Source organism: Nomascus leucogenys, chromosome 18 (assembly GCF_006542625.1).
Source record: "Nomascus leucogenys isolate Asia chromosome 18, Asia_NLE_v1, whole genome shotgun sequence".
Taxonomy (NCBI): domain Eukaryota; kingdom Metazoa; phylum Chordata; class Mammalia; order Primates; family Hylobatidae; genus Nomascus; species Nomascus leucogenys.
The window spans coordinates 30,238,224-30,263,769 of record NC_044398.1 but is presented as its reverse complement, the minus strand read 5'-3'; the positions used below and the strand labels follow the sequence as shown (position 1 = coordinate 30,263,769).

At 45.5% G+C, this 25,546-nt stretch overlaps 1 protein-coding gene across 2 annotated transcripts in view; it reads right to left on the bottom strand.

Moving 5' to 3' along the window:
• Positions 1 to 25,546, bottom strand: part of SH2D4B (SH2 domain containing 4B) — a 103,505-nt gene that overhangs the window by 37,105 nt on the left and 40,854 nt on the right. Inside the window, exons 4-6 of one of the 2 annotated variants that reach the window (XM_030797980.1) lie at positions 21,284 to 21,431; positions 6,233 to 6,449; positions 448 to 572 (exon numbers count right to left, since the gene is read on the bottom strand). In XM_030797980.1, the coding sequence (XP_030653840.1) occupies positions 448 to 572; positions 6,233 to 6,449; positions 21,284 to 21,431 (490 nt within the window). Of the gene's footprint in view, positions 1 to 447; positions 576 to 6,232; positions 6,450 to 21,283; positions 21,432 to 25,546 lie in introns of both variants that reach the window. The other variant, XM_030797981.1, reaches the window with a different exon arrangement.

Below are 25,546 nucleotides of genomic sequence, written 5' to 3'. Positions count from 1 at the left end.
CTGCCCTAACAGTCTATGTTTGGGTGACCTCTTCATTCAGCCATCTGTCATCTGATCAACAAGTATGTACCCAGAGCCTACAGAATGACAGGCTGTGGCCAGGATCCAGGGATGGGGGTCCTAGCCACCAGGAGCTCATGCAACACTCAGAGCTATCTTATGACCACAAAGAAGATGCCTCTGAGGAGCCCTTGGTGGCTACAGAGGCTGCGAGGTGACAGCAGTGGGCGAGAGCCATGCTCATCCCTTCCCAGAAGAGTTGGGAGGCCCATTCAGCATCCCTGGGGCCTGCAGCCTCCTGGACTCCCACTGGGAGAGGGGCAAAATGGAGATTGCTTAAAGTCCTCTGCCCCCTGATTATAACTGTCCTCAGCACCCCTCCCCAACCCCAGAGAGTGGCAAAGATGTGGAAATCTTCTGGCACAGGGCCCAGAAAAATGGTCCTACCATGGAACCAGGGGGCGATGAACTTGGTGTTCCTCTCGAAGCCAGCTCGGCGAGGCAGCTGCTCCTCCTTAAACCAGCGGACGATGACATCTCTGGAGACTGGGCGCAGCGGGCGCTCCCAGGTCCTGCTGAAGAGAAAGAAAGGCGGGAGGGCAGAAGAGTCACGGAGGGAGAAAGAGCGGAGGGAGAGGAAGGCAGAAGGGAAGGAAAGAGGAAGGGAGAGGAAGGTAAAAGAAGGAGGAGGAAGGGGGGGTGGAAGAAGGGGCAGGGGAGGGCCATGAGAGAATGAATAAGCATGGTGCCCACATCCATGCCTACAAAGAGGATTAAAACAGCCCAGGTACTCGAAGGCATTTTGCAGATTATAATATACCATCTGTTATTATTTATTTAAAAGAAAACTGTTACCGATTGCTTCAAAAAACAGCCACACAGGTGGGAATGAAAAGAGGCTAGGAGGGGGTGTCTGAGGGAAAGAAAAGGCTTATTTTCCCTTGAGCATGGCCAGGGCATAAATACCAGCATGGATGAAGGAGGCTCCTGACGGAAAGTAAATGAGTGTGTCCCATCCCCTTCTCTCTCTCAGAAAGAATTCTGGGTCTTGTCCCCTCCTTACCTCTCCCTCCCCGCCCTCTGAGGGGACGCCTGCCTTTGCCACAACTCCTGCGCTTTTGTAAGGGAGAACCAGGACAGAGAACAGAGAGAGAAGCCAGAGAACCTCAATTTGCTCAGGAAATGGCTGAGATTCCCTGCCCAGAAAATAAAAAGTATGGCAGAGGAAACAGAGGCAGAAGGAAACAAAACCACAAGTTGGTAACTACGGCTGGCATGGGTGAGGGACTGAAGGCACGGAGGGCGGGAGGAGGAGGGCCACGGGAAGAGTTTAGACGAGGGAGTAGATACGTTTTAAAGTTTTCTCACAGGTGAGCCAAGATCATCATTGCTTTCGTGTCTGAACTGCGGTTCAGACACATGCGTACGTAGACTGGGACACATGAGACCCCACTGCACTCGGGCTACACTGAAAGCGTAGTAAGAGCTGGCAGCACAAGACACGTGACAGGCACCCACAACTGTGTGGTGAAGTACAATGCAGTAACACCATGGTGCACGAAATCATGGCACAAAAATACAGCATCTACGCCGGGCGTGGTGGCTCACGCCTGTAACCCCAGCACTTTGGGAGGCCGAGACCAGTCTGGCCTGGTCCACTCCCTCGTCTAAACTCTTCCCGTGCCCCTCCTCCTCCCGCCCTCCGTGCCTTCAGTCCCTCACCCATTCCAACCATAGTTACCAATGTGCGGTTTTGTTTCCTTCCGCCTCCGTTTCCTCTGCCATACTTTCTATTTCCTGGGCAGGAAATCTCAGCCATTTCCAGAGCAAATTGAGGTTCTCCGGTTTCTCTCTCTGTTCACTGTCCTGGTTCTGCCTTACAAAAGCGCAGGAGTTGTGGTGAAACCCCATCTCTACTAAAACAACAAAAATTAGCCGGGCATGATGGCAGACACTTGTATTCCCAGATACTCAAGAGGCTGAGGCAGGAGAATCGCTTGAACCCACAAGGCGGAGGTTGCAGTGAGCTGAGATCGTGCCACTGCACTCCAGCCTGGGCAACAGAGCAAGACTCTGTCTCAAAATAATAAGAACAATACAGCATCTGAGGAAGAAGGCAACAGCCCACCTTGAACAACCAAAGCCTCTTCGCCATTTCCAACTGAGTGACAGGAGCCTGGTAAATTCTTATTTTGTTGTTGTCATCCACCTAATAGTACTGGCATTTAGAATTCACGGTTATCCTTGTTTTTTATAAAATCGATGTCAGCTGTCCTCTCATGTGGTCTCCGTATTTGCCCTGTGCCCTCACTTTGACACTGTGCTCAGCATACCTCCTTACAAGCCCAGAATAAATCCATGGGGTATTTCTTTACTCACCCTAAACTGAATACACTCACACATGCACACGCATGGACACACACAATAGTGAACACTGTAGATTTGGGAAAAGATGTCGGAAGGACAGAGGGTGAGGTTACATTGCATGGCTTACAGCCGTCATCTGTGGAGTTGGCCTCCAGTCCCTGTTTTCCCACTCGCTGCCACTCTGGGCTTTCCTTTACCCCCTACAGCCCTACAGCCAGCCAGCCTGTGTTCCCAGTTCTCACACTTTTCCTTCTCAGTAACCTCAGATGTCTTTCTTCTTCATTAAGCAGTGCAGGGCAGCCTGCTTCACCCAGCCTCTTCCTCCACATTTGCATCCCCCCAGAAATAGCTGTGCTCGGTGGGGAAAAACTCCTCTAGTTTCTAGGACTCGCTTTCCTTAGAAGGCAATAGGAAGTTATACATAACAGCAAAAAATAAATTCACTCACTCTGGTCCCTCTGTTTCTAAGCAGTCGATTTGAATTCGTTTCTAAGCAGAGAGTTTCTAAGCAGGGGATCTGACTCCCCCAGAATATAAATGCTACATTTATATACCTTAAAATTTTGATCATTCCATATAAATTAGACAGTTTTCACTTCTTTTTTCTTTTTCAGCTAATCTATGGCATTTTCCCTTATAAACCCTTCAAAGGAGTCACTTTTATTTTCAGAAAACATTACAGTGAATTGACTTAACCAAAATTCACTGTAAACAATTACATTGCTTCTGACTTTTTGCCATTATTAATAATGCTATGATAATCATCTTTGCGCTTTTTCCAATTTGCAGATAATTTCCTTAGTATAGATACTAGCACTGAAATTACTAGCCAAAGTCATACCAGCAGTAAAGAGTAGGGCCTGGGTAAAAAGATATGTGAGCAGATTGTATACTGGTCCACAAGAGCTAACTGTTAAATTTTCAGGAATTTTCTAAGCCAGTTGTTAAACACAGCCATCATTAAAAGTTAAATGTAATAGGCCAGGCACAGTGACTCATGGCTGTAATCCCAGCACTTTGGGAGGCCGAGGTGGGCGGATCACCTGAGGTCAGGAGTTCAACACCAGCCTGGCCAACATGGTGAAAACCTATCTCTACTAAAAATACAAAAAATTAGCCGGGTGTAGTGGCACACGCCTGTAATCCTAGCTACGTGGGAGGCTGAGGCAGAAGGATCACTTGAACCTGGGAGGCAGAGGTTGCAGTGAGCCAGGATCGGACCACCACTGCACTCCAGCCTGGGTGACAGAGCAAGACTAAGTCTCAAATATTTTTTTAAAAAAAGTTAAATCTAATAAATGTACAATTAAATAAATTTTATTAAAATAAGGATAATAAATACTCAAAACTAAAAAAAAAAAAAAAAAAAAAAAAAAAGAGTATAAATACTAGATGTATATTCCAGGAGGCCACTTGGCCCAAAGCCTCACTCCTGAATCTGAACCTCTCCTCCCATCAGCGGCATGCATCTGCCCTTAGCACAAACAGACGAGTTGTGCTGACAGGCGCCACAGAGCAGTGAGGCCATGAGCACCTATCCCATGGGGCGGCTACAGGAGAGAGGCTGGTAGGAGGGCCCTCTCCCTGCCTGGGCTTGCTGCCCTGTGTGCACAGCTGCTTGTCCCCTTTGAGGCTCACTCTGGAGTGAGGCCACTGCTCCCCTATTGGCTGCACACAGCCAGCCTAGAGCCAGGTTGCACCATGGTCCATGTGGCTCCATCAAATGGGCCTGAGGGACAAATTCTAGGTTTCTTTTAAAAAGCATAGATGAGAAGATGGCTTTTCTAACTATGCCCCCAAATTTAGAAAATATAAAAGAGGTCGGGTGTGGTGGCTCACGCCTGTAATCCCAGGACTTTGGGAGGCCGAGGCAGGTGGATCACCTGAGGTCAGGAGTTCGAGACCAGCCTGACCAATGTGGTGAAATCCTGTCTCTACTAAAAATACAAAAATTAGCCGGGTGTGGTGGCACGCACCCGTAATCTCAAGTACTCAGGAGGCTGAGGCAGGAGAATCACTTGAACCTGGGAGGCGGAGGTTGCAGTGAGTGACCCAAGATAGTGCCATTGCACTCCAGCCTGGGAGACAGAGTAAGACTCCATCTCAAAAAAAAAAAGAAGATATAAAAGAAAATTTGACCTTGTAACAATCAAGAATTCCTGCATGACGAAAAATTTCATCATGAAAATCAAAAAATAAGTGCCAAACTGAGAAAAAAAATGTTCATCACAGACAAAAGAATCCTCTCCTCTAATATGTAAGGAGTTCTTAGAAATCAATAAAGAAAAGACAACACAATAAAAAGATCATTTACAGCACATCATATAGAATACTATGCACCTTTTAAAAAAAAAAAAGCCTAAATAGACAATATAAGAATTGATATGAAAAGCCTTCTAAAAACTAGTTAAATGAGGGGAGAGCAATCAAAGTGCAGAACCCCATGCATAAAATGCAAACTTTTCTACAAAAAAAAAAAAAAAAAAGAGGAGGAATAAGGCCTTTCATGATGGTAATTGCAAAAACAAAGTGAGTGGATACATAAAAGACGAAGAACAGAGCCGGACGCAGTGGCTCACACCTGTAATCCCAGCACTTTGGGAGGTCGAGGTGGGCGGATCACGAGGTCAAGAGATCGAGACCATCCTGGCTAACACAGTGAAACCCCATCTCTACTAAAAATACAAAAAATTATCCAGGTGTGGTGGCGGGCACCTATAGTCCCAGCTACTTGGGAGGCTGAGGCAGGAGAACGGAGTGAACCTGGGAGGCGGAGCTTGCAGTGGGCTGAGATCACGCTACTGCACTCTAGCCTGGACAACAGAGCAAGACTCTGTCTCAAAAAAAGAAAAAAAAGAAAAAAAAACTAAGAACAGTAGTGACCTCTGGAAGAAGAGGTAATGGAGTAGATGAAGGGAGAGAGGGAGTCAGCCATTTCTCAATATACCTTTTTAAACCTTCTGGTTTGGGAATCTTATACTTGACAAGAAAGGAAAGGGTGGGAAGAGGGGAGGGGAAGAAGTGGAGACATCATCAACTGTCCCTAGACTGCAGGCAGAGGCAAAGCAAAACTCAGACACCCCTTCATTATCTGGGGGTGACTGGACTCTTCTGCAAATTACCTGAGGTTAAAGGAGCCGGCAGGTGCTCACCACCCAGCCTCTGGCCCTCTTGGGGACAGTGGTTGTTCAACAATGATGAGGGAAGGGGGGCACCCAAGAGGAGAGAGGCCAAACCTTGGGGTGGCCTAAGGTGGGGGCAGGTAGAAGGAAGAGAGGCTCCCTGCAACCTCCTAAGCTTTGGTCCTGACAATTTCGGACACTCACCTAAGTGCCCTTGCCAAACAAACCCTCAGGGGACACAAATGTGTGTGAGGACCCGCCTGCAACCAACCATGCTAAACTGCAAACCTACTATTCCAATTGGAGAAAAACGGGCTTGCCTGGGGCTCCGAGAGGCAGCAAGCCCTGGTGTCCAGGCTGCCCGGCCATGCTTTACCCATCTGAGGTCTCATTACAGGTTCTTAGCCTGGGGCCCTTAGAGTCTTAAATTGTATGCAAACATTCTAGATCTTTATATATGCATATTTGAGGGGGAAGAAGGTACACAGCTTTCTTCCGATTCTCAAAGGAATCCTTGACCTTAAAAAGGTCAAAGCTCCCAGAACTCCAAAGTTATTACAAATCTCCAACTTCCACATCTCTCCTCCCTCTCCTACCCTAGACTAGGGCTGAGGTCCAGAGGGGAAATGCTAGCTTCAAACTACATAGCAAATCTGGGGCAGAACTGGGACTGGGACCCCGGTGTCCCATGCCCTAATCCAAGGCCCTTGCCCCAACCACACCAACGCGGAGCCTCGACCCACCTGACCGGCAGGGCGAGGGACTGCGGCGGACCGGGGCCGGGGAGGTGGTGGTAGAGTCTTGCCTCCTGCTCGTGGCTCTGGCCAAGCTCCCGGAACATGGAGCTGAGGCCGGCGACCGTGCCCTTCTGGATAGCACGGAGCGAGTGGCGTCGGTACTCGTCCCGGGCGCGCTGGGCTCGGCGGCTCCTCTCCTCATCAGCCGCCTTGGACCTGCGCACTGGAAAGAGGAAGACAGCGCATTAGCCCAGATCCGCAGCCCAGGCGGTGCACTGCGCCAGTTGGGACAGGAAGTATTCAGTTGGTGCAAAAGTAATTGCAATGTAGTGGCAAAAAATCGCGATGACTTTCGCACCAACCTAATAGTCCAGGAAACTCAGGATTCACCTGGCTGCAAGGAAGCTCAGAACCCAGAATGACAGAGCAGGCCCCGCCCAGCCCTAGCAGCAGCCCTAGGGCAAGCCTGTCCCTACAGAGGTAAAGATACCCTGACAGTTTAGGGTTGTCTGGTTGTTCCTGTGATGCCATTCCAGAATGGCCAAGCCACCTTGGGGTGGAAATTTACATCTCCCTATGTATTTCTTCCTGGGAGTGCCCTGCTCAGAGCAGCTCCTCAAATCCTCTGCCCACTCAGCTCACCCGTCAAGGTGGCCAGCATCCCCCGACACCACCACCGTCACCCACGTTGACAGTGCCAAGCCCTGGGCTTGGTGCCTTCCCCGCATTATCTCACTAAAGGACTTCCCCCAACCACCCAGGCAGGGAACATCACTATTTCTGCTTTATGGGTGAGGAAACCAGCCTCTGAGAGGTTAAGTAACTTGCCCAAAGTAAATCAGCTAATAAGGAGCAGAGCCTGGACAGAAACCCAGGTGTGCCTGGCTCTAAAACCCACACAGTTCTTTCCACCCCATGGCCCCACCACTCAAGCAGCTACCTTCGATTTAAAACCCTGTGTAATCTGACACCAGAGCTCTTTCCTACTAAAAAACAAAGGAGCATTTAAAGACCATCTGGCCCAACCTCTTCATGTTATTCATGTGGAAACTGAGGCTCAAGGAAGGACAGCAATTTGCCCGACTGGGTTAATGGACCAGGCCAGGAACCTTCCTTCCTGCTACCACAAGATGAGTTGTTGGAAACACTAGTGTCCCAGTTCTGGAGCCCCTTCTTGGTTTCCCATGACCTTGAGAGCTGGTAGATGAGTGTATGGGCAGGGAGGAGGAAGAGGATCTTTTGCTAACTCTAACAGCTTACAAGACTCCAAGACACCCCGCTGTCTAGCCCTCTGTCTTCACATATACATATATTAATAGACGTGTATATATTCATTTTTTTGAAATAAGGTCTCACTCTGTCACCCAGGCTGGAGTGCAGTGGTGCGATCACAGCTCACTGCAACCTCGACCTCCTAGGCTCAAGCAATCCTCCCACCTCAGCCTCCTGAGTAGCTGAGACTACAGGTGTGTGCCACCATGCCCATCTAAGATTTTTAATTTTTTGTAGAGACAGGGCTTCACTATGTTGCCCAGCCTGGTCTTGAACTCTTGTGCTAAAGCAATCCTCCCACCTCGGCCTCCCCAAAGTACTGGGGTTATAAGAGTGAACCACCATGCATGACCTCTTCCATCTTTTTGTGCTCCTCAAGGAACGGCCCTGTCTCAGCCAAGTGGCCTTGAAAAGATATATGTGCTTTTAAATCTCAAAAGGGAGGTCTGGGACCTGGAAAATGCCGGAATGGGAACAAAACCCATTAGAGGCAAATTCTGGAATTAAAACCAATTATTTTGTAGTCTCATTGCATCTTGGCAGGCCCCTATCTGCCTCTAAAATCCAACTATTTTGCAAAAAAAACTCTTGCTGGCCTTGTTCTTCTAACTGCACCAGGCTAATGCCCCAGCCCCAGTGGGTCACCTTCTCTTCTCAGAGTAAAATCTTAGTCTGTTTCTACTCCAGTGCCACTCAAGACATGCATAGCAGGCACCTACCAAGAACTGCACTGTTAGTATTCGCAGGATAAAGGTCAGTAGCCCTGTTCCTGAAAGAAAGCATTTCTACTTCACAAGTTGTCAAAGAACGCTTTCTGGGAACAGAACATCTCCCAGATCTGAGGAAGGCAGCATGAAGTCTGTCCCTCAGAAGGTATTTATGGAAGTGCCCCCATGGGTTTCCCATACAGAATATCCACTAGGCTGTGAACTCCATGAGGGCAGGAGAGTTTGCTTTGGTCTATTCATTGCTGTATTCTAGTGCCAAGAACACAGTCAGCAGGCGATACATATTTTTGTATGACTGATTGAACTCAATTAAGTATTTCACACTGCACTAGGCCCTGAGTTGGATACAAAGATAATAGTGAAGCAAATCCTTCTTTCAAGGCACTCAGAGGCAAGCTGGGAAAATAAGACCAACAAATATCTCTAGCATAATGAAGAAAGTAGTGAGCATCATTTAAAAAAGAGACCAATAAAGTATTGTCAGAGTTTAGGGGCAGCAGCCTCGCATTCTGCTAGGGAGCCAGCAGCCATCACAGGAAATAATTTGACTGGGTAGGGGAAGATCAGTAAGAGTTTTCCAGAGAAAGAAAAGGGAAGAGGCCATTCCAGAGAGAAAACTGAGGTTTCGGTGGTTTGTCACTCCTTATGTTACAAGACTCCAAGACACCCCTCTCTCTGGCTTCCATCTTTTTGTGTTCCTCAAGGAAGGGCCTTGTGTCTGCCAAGTGGGTGAGAAGACATCTGTATGTTGCAGCTTCTAAAACTCAAAAGGGAGGTCTGTAAGTTCCAGACCCTAAGAACACCATGATACCTGCCTTGTATTGTGACGAAAGGCTCCAACAAGGTCAGGATGCCCCGGGATGGGCTTTGCAGACATTTGACTGCAAACTAAAAACTAGAAGCTTGTACCCTACAAGGACCGTGACTTTTGGAAGATTACAGCCCCTGAGAGACAGTGACATTCAGTGACAGACAGGCAGGCAGGTTGCAGAAGGAAATTGTATGCAGACTAGGGAGCCGGGTTTTTGGAATTCAGACAGGTGGGGCCTTGAGCCATTTGTCACACAAAGACTAAACCCATTCTCCTAAAGCCCAGCTCTGATCTTACCATTCTCTTCCTCAAAAGTCTTCAGTGGCTCCCACTGCACACAGAATAAAATACAAACACCTTGGCCTGCCAGGTAAGCCCCTGAGAAGTGCCCTGCCTACTTTCCTTACTTTCTCAGTTCAGTGGGCTCCTTCCCCAGCACACACACACACACACACACACACACACACCACTCTGCCCTGTAGCTCCACCGTGCTCCCACCAAGCTACAAACCTGCCTCTGTGCAGCTGTGTTCAACAGACCAACTCAGACCAACCGGGTCATCTCAGGCCCACCCTACTCCCCTGTCCAGACAGAAAAAGCTCAGTGTCCTATAGAATTCAGATGATCTGGCTACATCCTGCAAAGAAACTCCATGCTTCAAAGCAACATTAATTTGTAGTAATCCCTTGGGTGAATAGAACAATGTCTCTGAAAATTAATGAATAATCCTATAATATGGGGAAAGGCATCAGTAAAGCTTTGAATTGTATGTGAAAGTGGATGTGTTTAAATTCTGCTCCGTGTGACCTTTGGCAACCTGAATTACCTTATCTACACCTTCTTTCCTTGTCTATGAAGTGGGGGCCTGACTGGGTTGCTTTGAGATGTAAATGGGACAGTACAGGGCGGGCTTGGAAAGCCCTGCCATGAGCTAGGTTTATTAAATATTATCTGTTATTGTCATGTTTGCTGTGAGATAAAGAGGCTGAAATGGCACCTTTAGAAAGGGTCCGTCCCTGAGTGGAGGTGGGGAAGTGATGTGTGAGCGGAGGGGATGTGTGCAGTCAGGGGCTCCTGTCAGAGAATGGAAAAAACAAGCATGAGTAGGAAAAGCCTCTGACCCCTGGGGAGGGAAAACAGGCAGCTGAGATGCTGAAGGGTATCACACAGGCCTTTTGTGACTCGGCCTGCTGGAGCCATGGTCCCTTGGTGGAAGAATGGGTTTGGCACTCAAGATGAGGTAAGCAAAGTTCGACAACAGCTAAACTTGGGCCAAGGGAAAGGGCTCTCTCAACCCTTATCTAAGGCTTCTGAGGTCGGCAGCCAACCATCCTTGTGGTCCTGAACCCTGTGGGCAATGCCTGATGGCTGCCAACAGTGACCCCCTGTGGCCTCCAGGAGCCACTGCAGGAGTTCCTTAAGACCAGAGCACTGCCCGCCCATGTGAATGTTGTAATGACTCAGCTTTGGGGAACCATAAAGCCCCCAGGGATTCCTGATATAATTCAAGAGGAGAGAGGACCCTAAGCAGGACACTAATCGGCCACATGGGAGCTCAGGCTAGCATTATTCTAAGTTATAATACCAAAAATATGTGGCACCTAGAGTTTAAGGAGAGCTTCAAGCCAGTTATGTCCAAGGAGAAACTGCACGATGTCCCATCCCATCAAGGGACAGAGAAAGCCCTTCTTCTGTCTTCTCCTTCAGCTGCCCTCCCAGCCCAAAATTCTGCTGTGCCCACTCCACTCCCAGCCCAGACTCTACCCCCACAAGCCCCTTCTGGCTCCACCTGTCTCAGTATAAAATACTACAGTATTTTAGGATCACTGGCCCCGACTCTGGTGCACACTCCTTTTTAAGAGGAAAGGGAATGGAACCCACATCACTGGACCCCGACCTGGGCCTGAGCCCACGTTTCCCACTCTGCTGTGTCAACAACCTGGCAAGAAGTGAGACAACCAGTGTGCAGATTGTTGGTTAAAGGCCACAACCAGAATGACACAGGTCAAGGAGCCACAGGTGAACACAAGTCCCTCTGACGACTCCGAAGTCTTGTTTACATTTCTAACCTAGTAACAGCAGCAATGATAAACGTCCAGTTTTTACAAATAATATCATTTCTCAAGTCAGGCTAGCTCATCTCTAAATCTCTGGGCAACTAGATGTTATCTAACTCCACACTCCTACAAGTTCACAGTTGAAAAACTATGAAATGAATTTCTGTGCCTGATGTATTCAGAGAGTCTCAGAAGCCAGAGCTCTGCTGAATAACTGACTGAATTCTCTGTTGAACTGAATAACTAATGGTATTCAAGTGATACTAAATGGGATAATTTCCCTTTTTTCTAACTTGGAGAATTTAATTTGGGTGTTTTATCAAAAACTGCAGCTCCCCCATAGATTAATGGCCCACTATATCTTTCATATTAAATTAATTGAGTGCAGAATGGTTTTGTTGGATATGAATGACAGGCTCTGGAGTTTAACTCATCATTCTTTAAGAAAGGCTAAGATAAGGAACTAAAACCACAGGGCCTGAATGATCACATCTTTTCTGTTTTTCAGAGGCTTCCCCATTTTCAGTTGCCACGCAGTACATTAATGAGCAATCAAGCAGCTCCTGGGCCAGACGATTTCCATTCTCCATCCCTAATGAGAAACCAGCCCTGCTCTTAACTTTCCATCCCATTGTGTAGCTAAAAAAGAAGAGCACTTCATGAACACAGACCTTTACAACTTAAAAAGCACTGTTACTTCCTCTCTCTCATTTCACCCTCCCAACAGGCCTCAGCTCAACATGATTAACCCCATTTTCCAAATGAGGAAACTGAGCAACTGAGCAAGAGCTTGCTCAAGGTCACACTAGTAGGTGGGCAGAGCTAGGACAGGACTCCCAGTCCAGTGCTCCTTCCCACACACTGCAGTATCCTCGGGTGACAACTTTGTAATGGTTCACGATTTTTTGTCAGATCTTTGCTCTGCCTCCTCTTTCCACCTACCTCCTCTTTCATCCTGAATTTAAGTGAACGTTTTTTTTTAACTCTTTCTCATCTTATCTTTCAAGGCTCATTTTTCATCACCGGAACCCCAGGCTGCCACCACACTGCAACATGTGCCATGACTTATACACACAATGATCTTGCTTTGCTCAACACAGTTCCCTCTGCTATGACACCCTGTCCCACCTTCTTCACCCACCCATTTTCCCTGAACCAAATGCCATTTCCTCTGCAGGGCCTTTCCAAATGCTCTCCCTTCTGAAAGGGATTCACTCTCTCCCCGTGTATTTTATTTTATTTTATTTATTTTTAAGATAGAGTCTCGCTCTGTTGCCCAGGGTGGAGCACAATGGCGCGATCTCAGCTCACTGCAACATCCACCTCCCGGGTTCAAGAGATTCTCCTGCCTCAGACTCCCGAGTAGCTGGGATTACAGATGCACACCGCCACGCCTGGCTAATTTTTGTATTTTTAGTAGAGATGGAGTTTCACTATGTTGGCCAGGCTGGTCTCGAACTCCTGACTTCAGGTGATCCGCCCGCCTCAGCCTCCCAAAGTCCTAGCATTACAGGCATGAGTCTTTGTGCCCGGCCTCCCCATGTATTTTATACAAACCTATGTTGGCACACCTACCTATTGAACTGTAACTCGGGCATGTAAGCCTCTTCTTTCAGGCTGAGATTTTTGAGGGGAGGAAATATGTCTAATACAATGGTTGGCATACAGTAGGAGCTCAATTGATGTACAATTGTCCCTTGGCATCCTCAGGGGATTGGTTCAAGGAAACCCCTCCTCCACTCCCCATCTCTCATGAATACCAAAATCTGCGAATGCTCAAAGCCCCTTTTATAAAATGGTGTAGTGATTGTGTATAGCCTATGCACACCCTCCCATATGCTTTAAAATCAGCTCTACACTACTTATCATACTTAATACAATATGAATGCTATGTAAATAGTTGCTATATTATATTTTTATTTTTATTGTTATGTTATTTTTATTGTTTTTTTCCCAAATATTTTCTGTCAGAGGTTGAGTGAATCTGCAGATGCAGAACCCAAGGATACCGAAGGCCAAGCGTATACTGTTGCTCCTCAGTCTTACTGGGTGCAGATGACAAGCATCTCCCCCAAGCGGCAGGAGGAAGCATTGCAGGGAAACGTTCTGAGGGTATGATCAATGTTGAGCTACCACCAGCACTGAACTTCAGTAAAGATAGAGCCTCCATCTGCCTTTATTCTGTTATTTCAAACAAACTTGTTATAGAGTGTAATGACTGCTTAGTGTTCCCGCAACCTCAGCCACCCCTCGGCAGTCCTTGGAATGCCCAGCAGTAACTCCACAGGACAGAACCCATGAGGAACTACCTGTGCATGGGCCCCTGGAGGCCTGTGAGGCCAATGACCAAAAACATCCCTCCTACAGGCTGCTTTTGGAGATACCTAACCTGCAGGCCAGAACACTAGGCCAAGATAAGGAAAAAGAAAAGCCTTCATTTGCGCCTGATGCCCCGACCTCCCTACTGAGTCTGAGCCTGAGATTCCTTATCAGTACAATAGAAATGCCAGTGCTCTGCTAGGAGGCTGTTCTCGGCTCATGAGCAATGAATGTCCTAAGGCTTTGTGAACTCTCAGGGTTTGGGGCATTCAGCTGAATTTAGTGAGGGCACAGTTTTTAGCAGTATTTGGCAATTCTTAAAACAACTCCAACCCATGTGTGAATGGGCATGAAATAGTTCAACAGCAGCTGCCCAGACGTTATCAATGAGCAAGGGGAACATTCTCTCCTGAGCATATGCCCCTGAGGTATCGCCTAGGAGGCCGCCCCAGATAAAAAATGAGCTTTGACCACAATGTTGCATTTGTATAATTTTAACTCTAAAAGGAAGAAGTAACTGGTAACAGTGAAACCCAGGTTCCAAGGCTGGAAGTGGTCAACAGAAAAAAGGAGGCATGGTCCTGAATACAAACAGACCCCTTCCACATTTCCCTGCCCAGCCCAAGGACATACCAATACCCAAGTAACAAGGAATGGAGACTTAAAAGCAAAACCCCACTGTAATTTCAACTGCATACACAGGCATTCCATAATGTGATTCCATTCTCGTTCCAAATAGAGGGAACCAATCATTTTCCATCTCCCACAAACCAATGATAGGACTACTCCCTGAACAACGCTATTAAGGAGGGATTGAAGAACTGGGTGGACTTGCCACTCTGGTGCTCCAGAAGGAGAGAACAGAGGAGTCTGTCCCCTGCTTACACTGCTGGAGTGGGCCTGAGATTCGACTCTATCTGAATAGCACAATCTCTTAGGCTTTCATTGATTCAAAGAGCCTCTGAGTGCAGCAGTCACTCAGGTAGGAAGGGAACTTTCCTTAATAGAAAAAAAAAATCTCAAGCTAAAGGCAGCCACTAGGCCAGGGCAATAGTGTTGAAAATATATTACACACAGCCCAAAGGGTTTCACAGAGGGGTCCCTGAAGCCACAGGATGCGGGGAAGATTCAGGGGACCAGGGGCCATGGGCCCCCTCACTCTCCTCACCCAGGCCAGCTGCTCACACCTTCTTTACCCAGTGGGCTTCAGCATAAACATATGTGAAAACAGCAGCCATAAGGGAGCTTGGAGAGCAAAGACAGCCCAGTTTTCAAGCTCTTTTGTAAATACAACAGTAAGTCCCTAGGAGAGAGAAACAGAAGACCTGGTTGAGAGATGAGGCTTGCACTGCACTGTGCTGGCATTGCTACTCTGAGGCATCTGCATACAGGATAATCTCTGCTCTGGGCCTGGGCACACAGCCCTCGGTCTGCCAGGGCCCAAGAGACCTAGGAAAATCTGATTGAGACATCAATGCTGAGAAGCAGAAGGAACACTGGTGTCTTAAAAATTGCAACTGCCTCATGGTGCAAAAATTGTACAAAATAAAAATTAAATTTTTTAATTTTTTTAATTTTTTTTTAGATTCTGTTTGGTTTATTCCTTTTCCAGCATTTGATTACATGCTAGGTCACTTGGAATAAAAAAAGTCTCAACACAAAATTAAATACTTTCCACCCATCCACCTTCCCAACTGCCCAGATATGGCCCCAAATTTGTCCCAGAAGTTCTGTGTGTTTTAGGACTGGCACCAAATTAATTATATGTCAGCTTAAAAAGGTATCAGTGGAAAAGGTGAATTAAGGACCTCTGAAAATCCTCTCTTCCATAAAACAATAAAAACACTGGAAAATCCTCAGAACCAACTTTCTCATATTGTTAGAAATTAACCAAAGGATTACAGGAATTCAGGCAGCATTTATTCAAGAGAAAAAGGTTCATAACAAGTGAAGAGACTAAATTCGTAATAAAAAAAAAATTCCCATAAAGAAACCTGAGGACTAGATGTCTTCACTAGTGAGTTATACTAAATATTTCAAGAAATATTAAATCCTCTTTACAAATTCATCATGAGAAATAGAAGAGGAATGAACACTTTCCAACTTGTGCTTTGAGGCTAGTATTACCCTGATACCACAACCAGACAAAAACATCAAAGAAAATAAAACTGCAGACCAATATCTCTTATGAATACAGATGCAAAATCCTCAACAAAATAGCAGCAAATGGAATTTAGCAACATATAGACAGGATTATATGCTATAAAGAAGTGGGATTTATCCCAGAAATGTGAGACTAGTTCAGTATATGAAACTCAGCCATGGAATGCACCATGTTAATAGAATAAAGAACAAAAAACATATGATCATCTCAACAGATGCAGAACAAGCATTTGATAAAATCCAACACCCTTTCATCATAAAAACACCCAACAATCTAAGAAAGCATGGAACTTCCTGAACCCAAGGTTATGTATGAAAACCCACAGCTAACATCATATTAAATGGTGGCTAACATCTATAATCCCAGAACTTTGAGAGGTCGAGGTGGACAGACTTCTTAAGCTCAGGAGTTTTAAGATCAGCCTGGGCAACATGGCAAAAACCTGTCGCTAAAAAAATATATATATAAATTAGCCAGATGTGGTGCATCTGTAGTCCCAGCTACTCAGGAGACTGAGGTAGGAGGGTCACTTGAGCCTAGGCAGTTGAGGCTGCAGAGAGCTGAGATAATGCCACTGCACTCCAGCCTGAGTGACAAAGTGAGACCTTGTCTCAAACAACAAAACAAAACAAAATAGTGAAAGACTAAAAATTTACCTCTAAGATGAGAAACAAGAGAGGGATGCCTTTTGCTACTTCCATTCAACATAGTATGGAAGTTCTAGCCAGAGCAATTAGGTAAGAAAACAAAATAAAAGGAATCCAAACTGGAAAGTAAGAAGTAAAACTATCTCTATCTGCACATGAAATTATCTTGCATGTAGAAAATGTAGAAAATCATAAGGAATATACAAAAAGATACATTCCAGCTAATAAACAAGGTTAGTAAGGTTACAGATACAAGATCAATATACAAAAGTCAATTGCATTTCTATGCACTAGCAATAAACAATCCAAAAATGAAACTAAGAAAACTATTCTATTTACAATAGCATCAGAAAGAATAAGCCATTAGGAATAAACTTAGCAAAACAAGGGCAAGGCTTCTACATTGAAAGCTATAAAATATTATTGAAAGAGATTTTTAAGGACTTAGATAAATGGAAAGACATTCTGTGATCATGAATTGGAAGACTAAATATTGTTAAGATGGCAATATTCTCCAAATTGATCTACAGATTTCATGTAATCACTATCAAAATTCCAGTTACCTTTATTGCAACAATTGACAAGCTGATTCTAAAATGGAAATGGAAATATAAAGGACTCAGAATAGCCAAAATAATCCTGAAAAAGAAGAACAAACATGGAGGTCTCATACTGCCCAATTTCAAAATGTACAACAAAGCTACGGTAATCAAGACTATGTCGTACTGGCATAAGAAACAGACATATAAATCAATGGAACAGGTTTGAGGGTACAGAAACAGGCCAGGCATGGTGGCTGACACCTGTAATCCCAGCGCTTAGAGAGGCCAAAGCAGGCAGATCGCTTGAGCTCAGGAGTTCGAGACCAGACTGGGCAACATGGCAAGACCGTGTCTCTAATAAAAATACGAAAAAAAAAACCAGGCGTGGTGATGCATGCCTGTGGTCCAGCTACTCAGGAGGCTGAAGTGGGAGCATAGACATTTGAGCCCGAGGGGCAGAGCTTGCAGTGAGCTGAGATCACACCACTGTACTCCAGCCTGGGTGACAGAGTGAGACTCCGTCACAAAAAAAAAAAAAAAAAAAAAAAAAAAAGAGACAGAGAGAGACAGAGAGTACAGAAACAGACATATTTTTGGTGAATTGATTTTCAACAAGAGTTCCAATACCATCCAATGGACAAAGAATAGGCTTTTCAACAAATGGTGCTTGGACAACTTGGAGGGCCATATGAAAAAGAATTAAGTAAGAACCCTACCTCACACAAAAATTAAATCAAAATGGATCAAAGACCTAAATGTAAGGGCTAAACCTATAAATCTCTTAGAACAAAGATAGGTGTAAGCCAGTGTGACCTTCCTTGGATTAGGCAATGGTTTCTTAGATAAGACCCAAATCATAAACAGCCAAAAAAATGGATAAATTGAACTTCATCAAAATTAAAATTTTTGTGCTTCAAAGGACTATCAAGAAAGTGAAAAAACAACCCAAAGAATGGGAGAAAATATTTGCAAACCATATCTCTGATAAGAAATTAATATCCAAAATATATAATGAACTCTTGCAACTCAACAACAACAAAAATTCAAAAATGGGTAAAGAATTGGAACAGACATTTCTCCAAAGATGATACATAAACAGCCATAAAGCACATTTTTAAAATGTTCAACATCATTAGTCATTAGGGAAATGCAAATCAAAACCATGATGAGATGTCACTTCACACACACTAGAAAGGCTTTTATAATAAAAAACAAAAAATTAAAAGCGTTGGCAAGGATGTCAAGGAATTAGATCCCTCATACATTGCTGGCAAGGATATAAAATGGTTCAGTCACTTTGGAAAACAGTGTGGCAGTTAAGAGGTAAGACCTTTAAGAGATGATTGGATCATGAGGACCCTGCCTTCAAGAATGGATTAATCCTTTCACAGATTAATGTATTAATGGGTTAATGGGTTATCATGGGAGTTGGTTAGCTATCAAGAGAGCAAGCCTGTATAAAAGCCAGTTTGGGCCGGGCATGGTGGCTCACACCTGTAATCCCAGCACTTTGGAAGGCCAAGGCAGGTGGATCACCTGAGGTCAGGAGTTCCAGACCAGGCTGACCAACATGATGAAACCCTGTCTCTACTAAAATTACATAAATTAGCTGGGTGTGGTGGCACGCACCTGTAATCCCAGCTACTAGGGAGGCTGAGGCAAGAGAATCGCTTGAGCCCAGGAGGCAGAGGTTGCAGTGAGCTGAGATCATGCCACTGCACTCCAGCCTGGGTGACAGAGCAAGACTCCGACTCAAAAAAAAAAAAAAAAAAAAAAAAAAGCCAGTTTGGCTCTTAGTGTACCTTCCATCTATCGCCATGTGATGCCCTCCACTGCCTCAGGACTCTGAAGAGTCGCCACTAGCAAGAAGGCCCTTACCAGATGCAGCCCCTCAACCCCAGACTTCCAAGCCTCCAGAATTATAAGAAATAGATTTATTTCCTTTGTAAGTCACTCAGTCTCAGATATTCAGTTATAGAAATAGAAAACTAAGATACCATATGACCCAGAAACTCCACTCCTAGGCATATAGGTAATACTCAAAAGAACTGAAAATGTATGTTCACACAAAAACTTGTACACAAATGTTCATAGCAACATTATTCAAAATAGCCAAAAAGTGAAAACAACCCAAATGTTCATCAACTGTTAAGTGGACAAACAACAATGTGGTATATGCGTACATTAGTATATTATTCAACCATGAAACGGAAGGAAGGAATGATATCTGTTACAACGTGAATGGACCTTGAAAACATTGTGCTAAGTGAAATCAGACACCAAAACATTATGTGGCTTTTGGTGTCTGACTTCACTTAGCACAATGTTTTCAAGGTCCATTCATGTTGTATCACGTCCATCATAGGCAAATCTAGAGACAGAAATTGATGAGTAACTTCCAGGGATATGGTTGGGGAAGGAGTAACTACTAATCGGTACAGTTTCTTTTTGAAGTGACAGAAATAATCTGGAATTAGATAGTGGCGATGATTGCACAACTTTTTGAGTATACTAAAAACCACTAAATTGTACACTTTAAAAGGCTGAATTTTGTGGTATATAAGTGGTATCTCCATTTTTAAGTCTATTTAATGAATCTGGCATAAGATTAAGACATGTTGAGGACCAGAAGGCTGGCCAGTAGAAGACACCTCACATCTCTGCTCTCCCCGTATGGCCCCAGTTGCAATCATCACTCAAGTGTACCATCACAACAGCCTCCTCCTTGCTCTCTTCCCAAAACTCTGCCAGATCGTGTCACTCGCCTTTGGAAGTTTCCCATTGTCCACGTGTATTAATCATGCCTTTTCATTTTCTGTATTTTTTGATTTTTTGACATCTGAGGCCTTTCTGATTCTGGAGAGATTGCCCCTCCCAGGAACAGCCAATTCCTAGGGACAGTAAAGGGCTTGCCTGCAAGTGCACCTTCATATGCAAACCATTCAATCGGAAGCCCATCCCACAACTACCTCCCTTGTTGGACTTTCACACTCTGAGCCACTGTCTCCCTGCCTTAATCACCCCCACAGCCAGATGATGCAAAATTAGAGACAGGCCCTACACCCAAGAGCTCACTTTAGTTATTTACACTGGCCAATCCTAAGCCTGCCTAGCCTGCCTCTCCTTACCTTTCCCCAGGAAATCACAGTAAACACTTTTGTCCATGTTTTCCCCCACTCCCTCTGCCTCCTGACCCACCCTGGGGCTTCCCCATGTGGCCCTGCATGGTCTGCCGTGCCTCCTGTCTCTAGGGACCTGTGAGTAAAAACGTCTTTCTTTACAAGTGTCATTTCTGGGCCTGCATGTCTTACCATACCCAAATAAATCCCAGGCATATAGGGAAGCACCGCCCTCCAAACTTAGTTCCACCTTCCCTTCCCCACCTAGCTTCTCCCCAACCTGACACTCCCCAAACTCTCACCACCCCACACTTCCCAGGCATGCCGTGCTCCTTTGTCACCAAGCCTTTGCCCATGCTGGAGCCTCTACCTACAGTGCCCTTCCCAGCCTTTTTGACTTGCTTATTCCTGTGTCACCAGCAAGCCTCACTTCATGACACCTCTTCTGGAGACCCACCAGGACAACCATGTTGTATGTGCTACATCCTCCCTCCAAGCCCTTAGTCTATGTATCTGTCTGCGGCTCTTGTTGATGAGTTTCTACAGGATGAGGACCATGATTCCTCATCCCTGGATCCCTAGGGCTTAGCACAGAGCCAGGAAATTATTGGCAACTCAGTAAAGGTAGAATGTGAGACAAGGTCTCACTCTGTTACCCAGGCTGCAGTGCTGTGGCACAATCATGGCTCACTGCAGCCTCAACTTCCTGGGCTCAAGCGATCCTCCCACCTCAGCCTCCTGAGTAGCTGGGACTACAGGCACATGCCACCACCAATCCCAGCTAATACTTATTATTTTTTTGTAGAGACAGGATCTCACTATATTGCCCAGGCTAGGCTTTTATTTTTTAATACAAGAAATATCCCCGGCCGGGAGTGGTGGCTCAAGCCTGTAATCCCAGCACTTTGGGAGGCCGAGGCGGGTGGGTTACCTGAGGTCAGGAGTTTGAGACCAGCCTGGCCAACCTGGTGAAACCACATCTCTACTAAAAATACGAAAATTAGCTGGGCGTGGTGGCGGGCGCCTGTAATCCCAGCTACTTGGGAGGCTGAGGCAGGAGAATCACTTGAACCTGGGAGACGGAAATTGCAGTGAGCCGAGATCGCACGGTTGCACTCCAGCCTGGGTGACAGAGCAAGACTCCGTCTCAAAAAAGAACAAAAAAAAAAAAGAAAGAAAAAGAAATATCCCCAACAGACATTGCAGGTAAGCTCTTCAAGGATGAAGCCTAACTTACCCTCTAAATTCTTAGTAGGACTGAGCACATGGCCGGGCCCGAGTAAAGGCTGATGGGGTGAGAGAGTGAATGGAAATGACGACTGAGCAAATCAGCAGTGGGAGGAGGTGGGTGGGGAGGCAGGACTGGTCTCCCTGCCTGAGGCACAAGCTCTACTCACACTGTTCTTCCCACTCTTGCTCCTCTTTCTCACTGGCTTGGCAATGCAGCTGAGCCTGCTTCAGGGTCCAGTAGAGCTCCTTCGCCCTCTGCTCTTCCTGGAGGCGAATCTGCTCTTCTCCTCGCTTCCTCTCCTCTTCCTCTTTCCTCTAAAATGTCATGGGACAGAACAACACGAGAAGACCACAACACTTCAGAAAAACAAGAAAGAAATAACCTCTGGGATTCTGCAGTGGATCGGGCTGAGAGTGCAGCAGTGGCCTCTCCAGCCTCAGTCCCTACATGTATGAAATTGAAATTACCCAGTAGTCCCATAGACAGTTGTTTTTGGATAAACACATAAATTATCCCTTCTGGTCTTAAAGCTTAAAACTTGTATTTGTTTTATTCGAATTGCTTCCTCAGGAAAGGATCCCTCAGGCCTCTCAAAAAGTATCAAATCACTGAAACTCACCAGATAACCACAACCAGACTATGGGATGCCTGACCCCTCAATGAGAAGATTGCTTCCTAACTCCTCCCTAGATTGTTTTCTTACACATTGTTACATTTCTTACCTGCTACATAAACCCCTAGTTTTAGTCAGTCAAGGAGTTGGAGATGGATTTGAGGCTGAGCTCCCATCTCCTGGGCTGCAGCACCTGATTAAAGCCTTCTTCCTCGGCAATACTCATTATCTAGGTGATTGACTTTCTGTGCCGCAAGCAGCAGGACCTGGATGGAACCCTGGTGTTTTAGTAATAAAGTGGTGGTGATCGTGCCACCTAACTTAACTGACAAGGTGGTCGTGAGGAGAAAATGGGTTGAAACAGTTGGAATAACACAGAATACTACACAGCCATAAAACAGAATGAAGTTACGTCCTCTGCAGTAACATAGGTGCATCTGGAGGCCATTATAGTAAGTGAACTAACACAGAAACAGAAAACCAAACACTGCATGTTCTCACTTATAAGTGGAAGCTAAACACTGGGTACTCATGGACATAAAGACGGGAATGACAGACACTGGGGATTACTGCAAGTGAGAGAAAGGGAGAGGAGGAATGACTGAAAAAGTGCCTGTTGGGTACTATGCTCACTACCTGGGTCACGGGTTCAATCGTAACCCATACTTCAGCATCACACAATATACCCTTGTAACAAACCTGCACATGCACCTCTGGAATCTAAAATAAAAGTTAAAAAAGAAAAAAAAGGCTGGGCCCGGTGGCTCATGCCTGTAATCCCAGCACTTTGGGAGGCAGAGGCGGGCAGATCACCTGAGGTCAGAAGTTCGAGACCAGCTTGACCAACATGGAGAAACCCCGTCTCTACTAAAAATACAAAATTAGCCCAGCGTGGTGGCTTGTAATCCCAGCTACTAGGGAGGCTGAGGCAAGAGAATCGCTTGAACCGGGAGGAGGGGGTTGCAGTGAGCTGAGATCGCACTATTGCACTCCAGCCTGGGCAACAAGAGCAAAACTCCATCTCAAAGAAAGAAAGAAAGAAAGAAAAAAAAAAAAAAAAACAAGAGTTACTCAGGAGGCACGAGAATGGCTTGAACCCAGGAGGCAGAGTTTGCAGTGAGCCAAGATCGCGCCACTGCACTCCAGCCTGGGCATCTCAAAAAAAAAAAAAGGCCGGGCGCGGTGGCTCACGCTTGTAATCCCAGCACTTTGGGAGGCCGAGGCAGGCGGATCACGAGGTCAGGAGATCGAGAGCACGGTGAAACCCCGTCTCTACTAAAAAAATACAAAAAATTAGCCGGGTGTGGTGGCGGGCGCCTGTAGTCCCAGCTACTCTGAGAGGCTGAGGCAGGAGAATGGCGTGAACCCGAGAGGCAGAGCTTGCAGTGAGCCGAGATTGCGCCACTGCACTCCAGCCTGGGCGACAGAGCGAGATTCCGTCTCAAAAAAAAAAAACAAAGAAAGAAAGAAAAAAGTATGTGGAACAATGTGTAAACTCCACATCTCACTGCAGAGGTAAGAGGACTCTGTGCCATCCTGGGTGGGCGCGGTGGCTCACGCCTGTAATCCCAGCACTTTGGGAGGCCAAGGTGGGCGGATCACCTGAGGTCAGGAGTTTGAGACCAGCTGGCCAACATGGTGAAACCCTGTCTCTACTAAGAAATAAAAAAATTAGTCGGGCATGGTGGCATGCACCTGTAATCTGAGCTACTCAGGAGGCTGAGGTAGGAGAATCGCTTGAACCCAGGAGGTGGAGGTTGCAGTGAGCTGAGATCACACCATTGCACTCTAGCCTGGGCGACGCTCCATCTCAAAAAAAAAAAAAAAAACAAAGAAAGAAAAAGAGGAGTCTGTGCCATCCTTAGGTGTACTTTCATTTTGGAGGAAGAGGGAGGGAAGACACATGGAGAGGTGTCTGGTCTCTTCGTGAAAGCCAGTGAAGCAGGGTATGATTATGTCTTAACCTTAAGTCTGGATAAAGTCTCTTAAAGAGTGAGTAGATTTGGGGGCCCTAAATTTCCCATTTCTGTCCCACTCCTGAGCTCTAAAAATGTTGTATCTGTGTGTATTTTCTTCCACCTTTGTTTACATCAAAGTAACATGTATGTGTTAAACATGCATTATGGACCACAGGCTCCTAATGAAAATCAGCAGTGTCTAAATAACCACCAGAACCCAATCCAACCAACCTTAAACCAATGCCTGGAGGCCACCATTTTCAACTATGTTAGTTGTTCCTTTGTTTGGCTATGTCCATATGTCTGATTAATGCTGCTACTCCTTGATTTATCAAGTTATCAATCTAGATGTTAAATCTTGCCTTTCTTTTTTGGCACATGCATATTTAGCACTTATATTTCCCACAGATGAACATCCATACTCCATACTTTTTCTCCCCTCAGCCTCACAATAAATTTGCCTCATAATTTGTAGTTAAATCAATAATCAGCATCAAAATAGTTTGCTGCAAAGCCAAATAGGGTGCTATTTTCATCAATTCCAAGAAGTACATTTTTTTAACCTTGTAACATCTCTGAAATTTGGATGTGTTTTACAACTTACAGCTTGCTTTTTAATAAGCAACACTTTTTTTCTCTTAAATAATGATATGTTTTGCTATTAAAGGTAACTTAAATTCAGTAAAATATGATAGGTATGGAAGCCTTTACTTTCCAGTCATTTTTTCTGGTTTTTCCTGGGTTAATACATCTCGAAGCTGAATATTGAATTTTCCCAAAGTTTTCCCAGATGTAGTAAATCATTCTCTGTGTTTAACCAAGTGTTTTTTCTTATAAAAGACAATACAAAAGTTATCTTTTTCCAAAGGACACACCACCCCGGGTGCCATCTTTTCTTCTCCCATCTGCAGTGGTTACCACCTAAGCCTCCTCTCCATCCACCCACCAATGACACACCTCTCAACCTTCCTTGAGTTGGAGCCCCTGTTCTTTCTTGACCACTCCACCATTTTGCAGCAATATTCAACACTTCTCAGCTAAGAATGCATAGAGACATTTTCTGAGTCTTGTCTGAAAATGTCTATATGCCACATTTACACACAACTGCCAATTTAGCTGAGCACAGAATTTGATTAAAAATCATTTTCCTGCAGAATTTTAAAGACTTCTTTGTCTTCTATCATCCAGAATTACCACTCTGATTCTCATTCTTCTGCACAAGGCATTTATTTTTCTCTCTGGAAGCCCCTGGGGTCTCTTTAACACCAATGTTCTGAACTTTTTAATATGATGTGCCTTGGTGTGGATTTTCTTGCATTGATTGTGTTGGGCACTTGGGGGTACTTTCAGTCTGTAGTCTCTTATCTTTCCAGTCTAATACATCTTTGCTTAGCATTTCTTTGATAATTTCTTCTCTTCTAATTTCTTGTTTTTCCTTATAGAGCTCCTATTTGTCAAATAATGGTCTTCTTGAGTTGATCTTCTAACTGCCTTATCATTTTCCTCTCTTGCTTTCCATCTGTCTTTTTTTTTTCTTTTTTTGAGACAGAGTCTCACTGTCGCCCAGGCTGGAGTGCAGTGGCACGATTTTGGCTCACTGTAACCTCTACCTCCCAGGTTCAAGCAATTCTCATGCCTTAGCCTCCCGAGTAGCTGGAATTACAGGCGCGCATGCCACCACACCTGGCTAATTTTTGAATTTTTAGTGGAGACGGGCTTTCACCATGTTGGCCAGGCTGGCCTCGAACTCCCGACCTCAGGTGATCCACTCGCCTCAGCCTCCTAAAGTGCTGGGATTACAGGCATGAGCCACCGCGCTCGGCTCCATCTGTTGTCTTTTTTCTTCTACTTCCTGGTT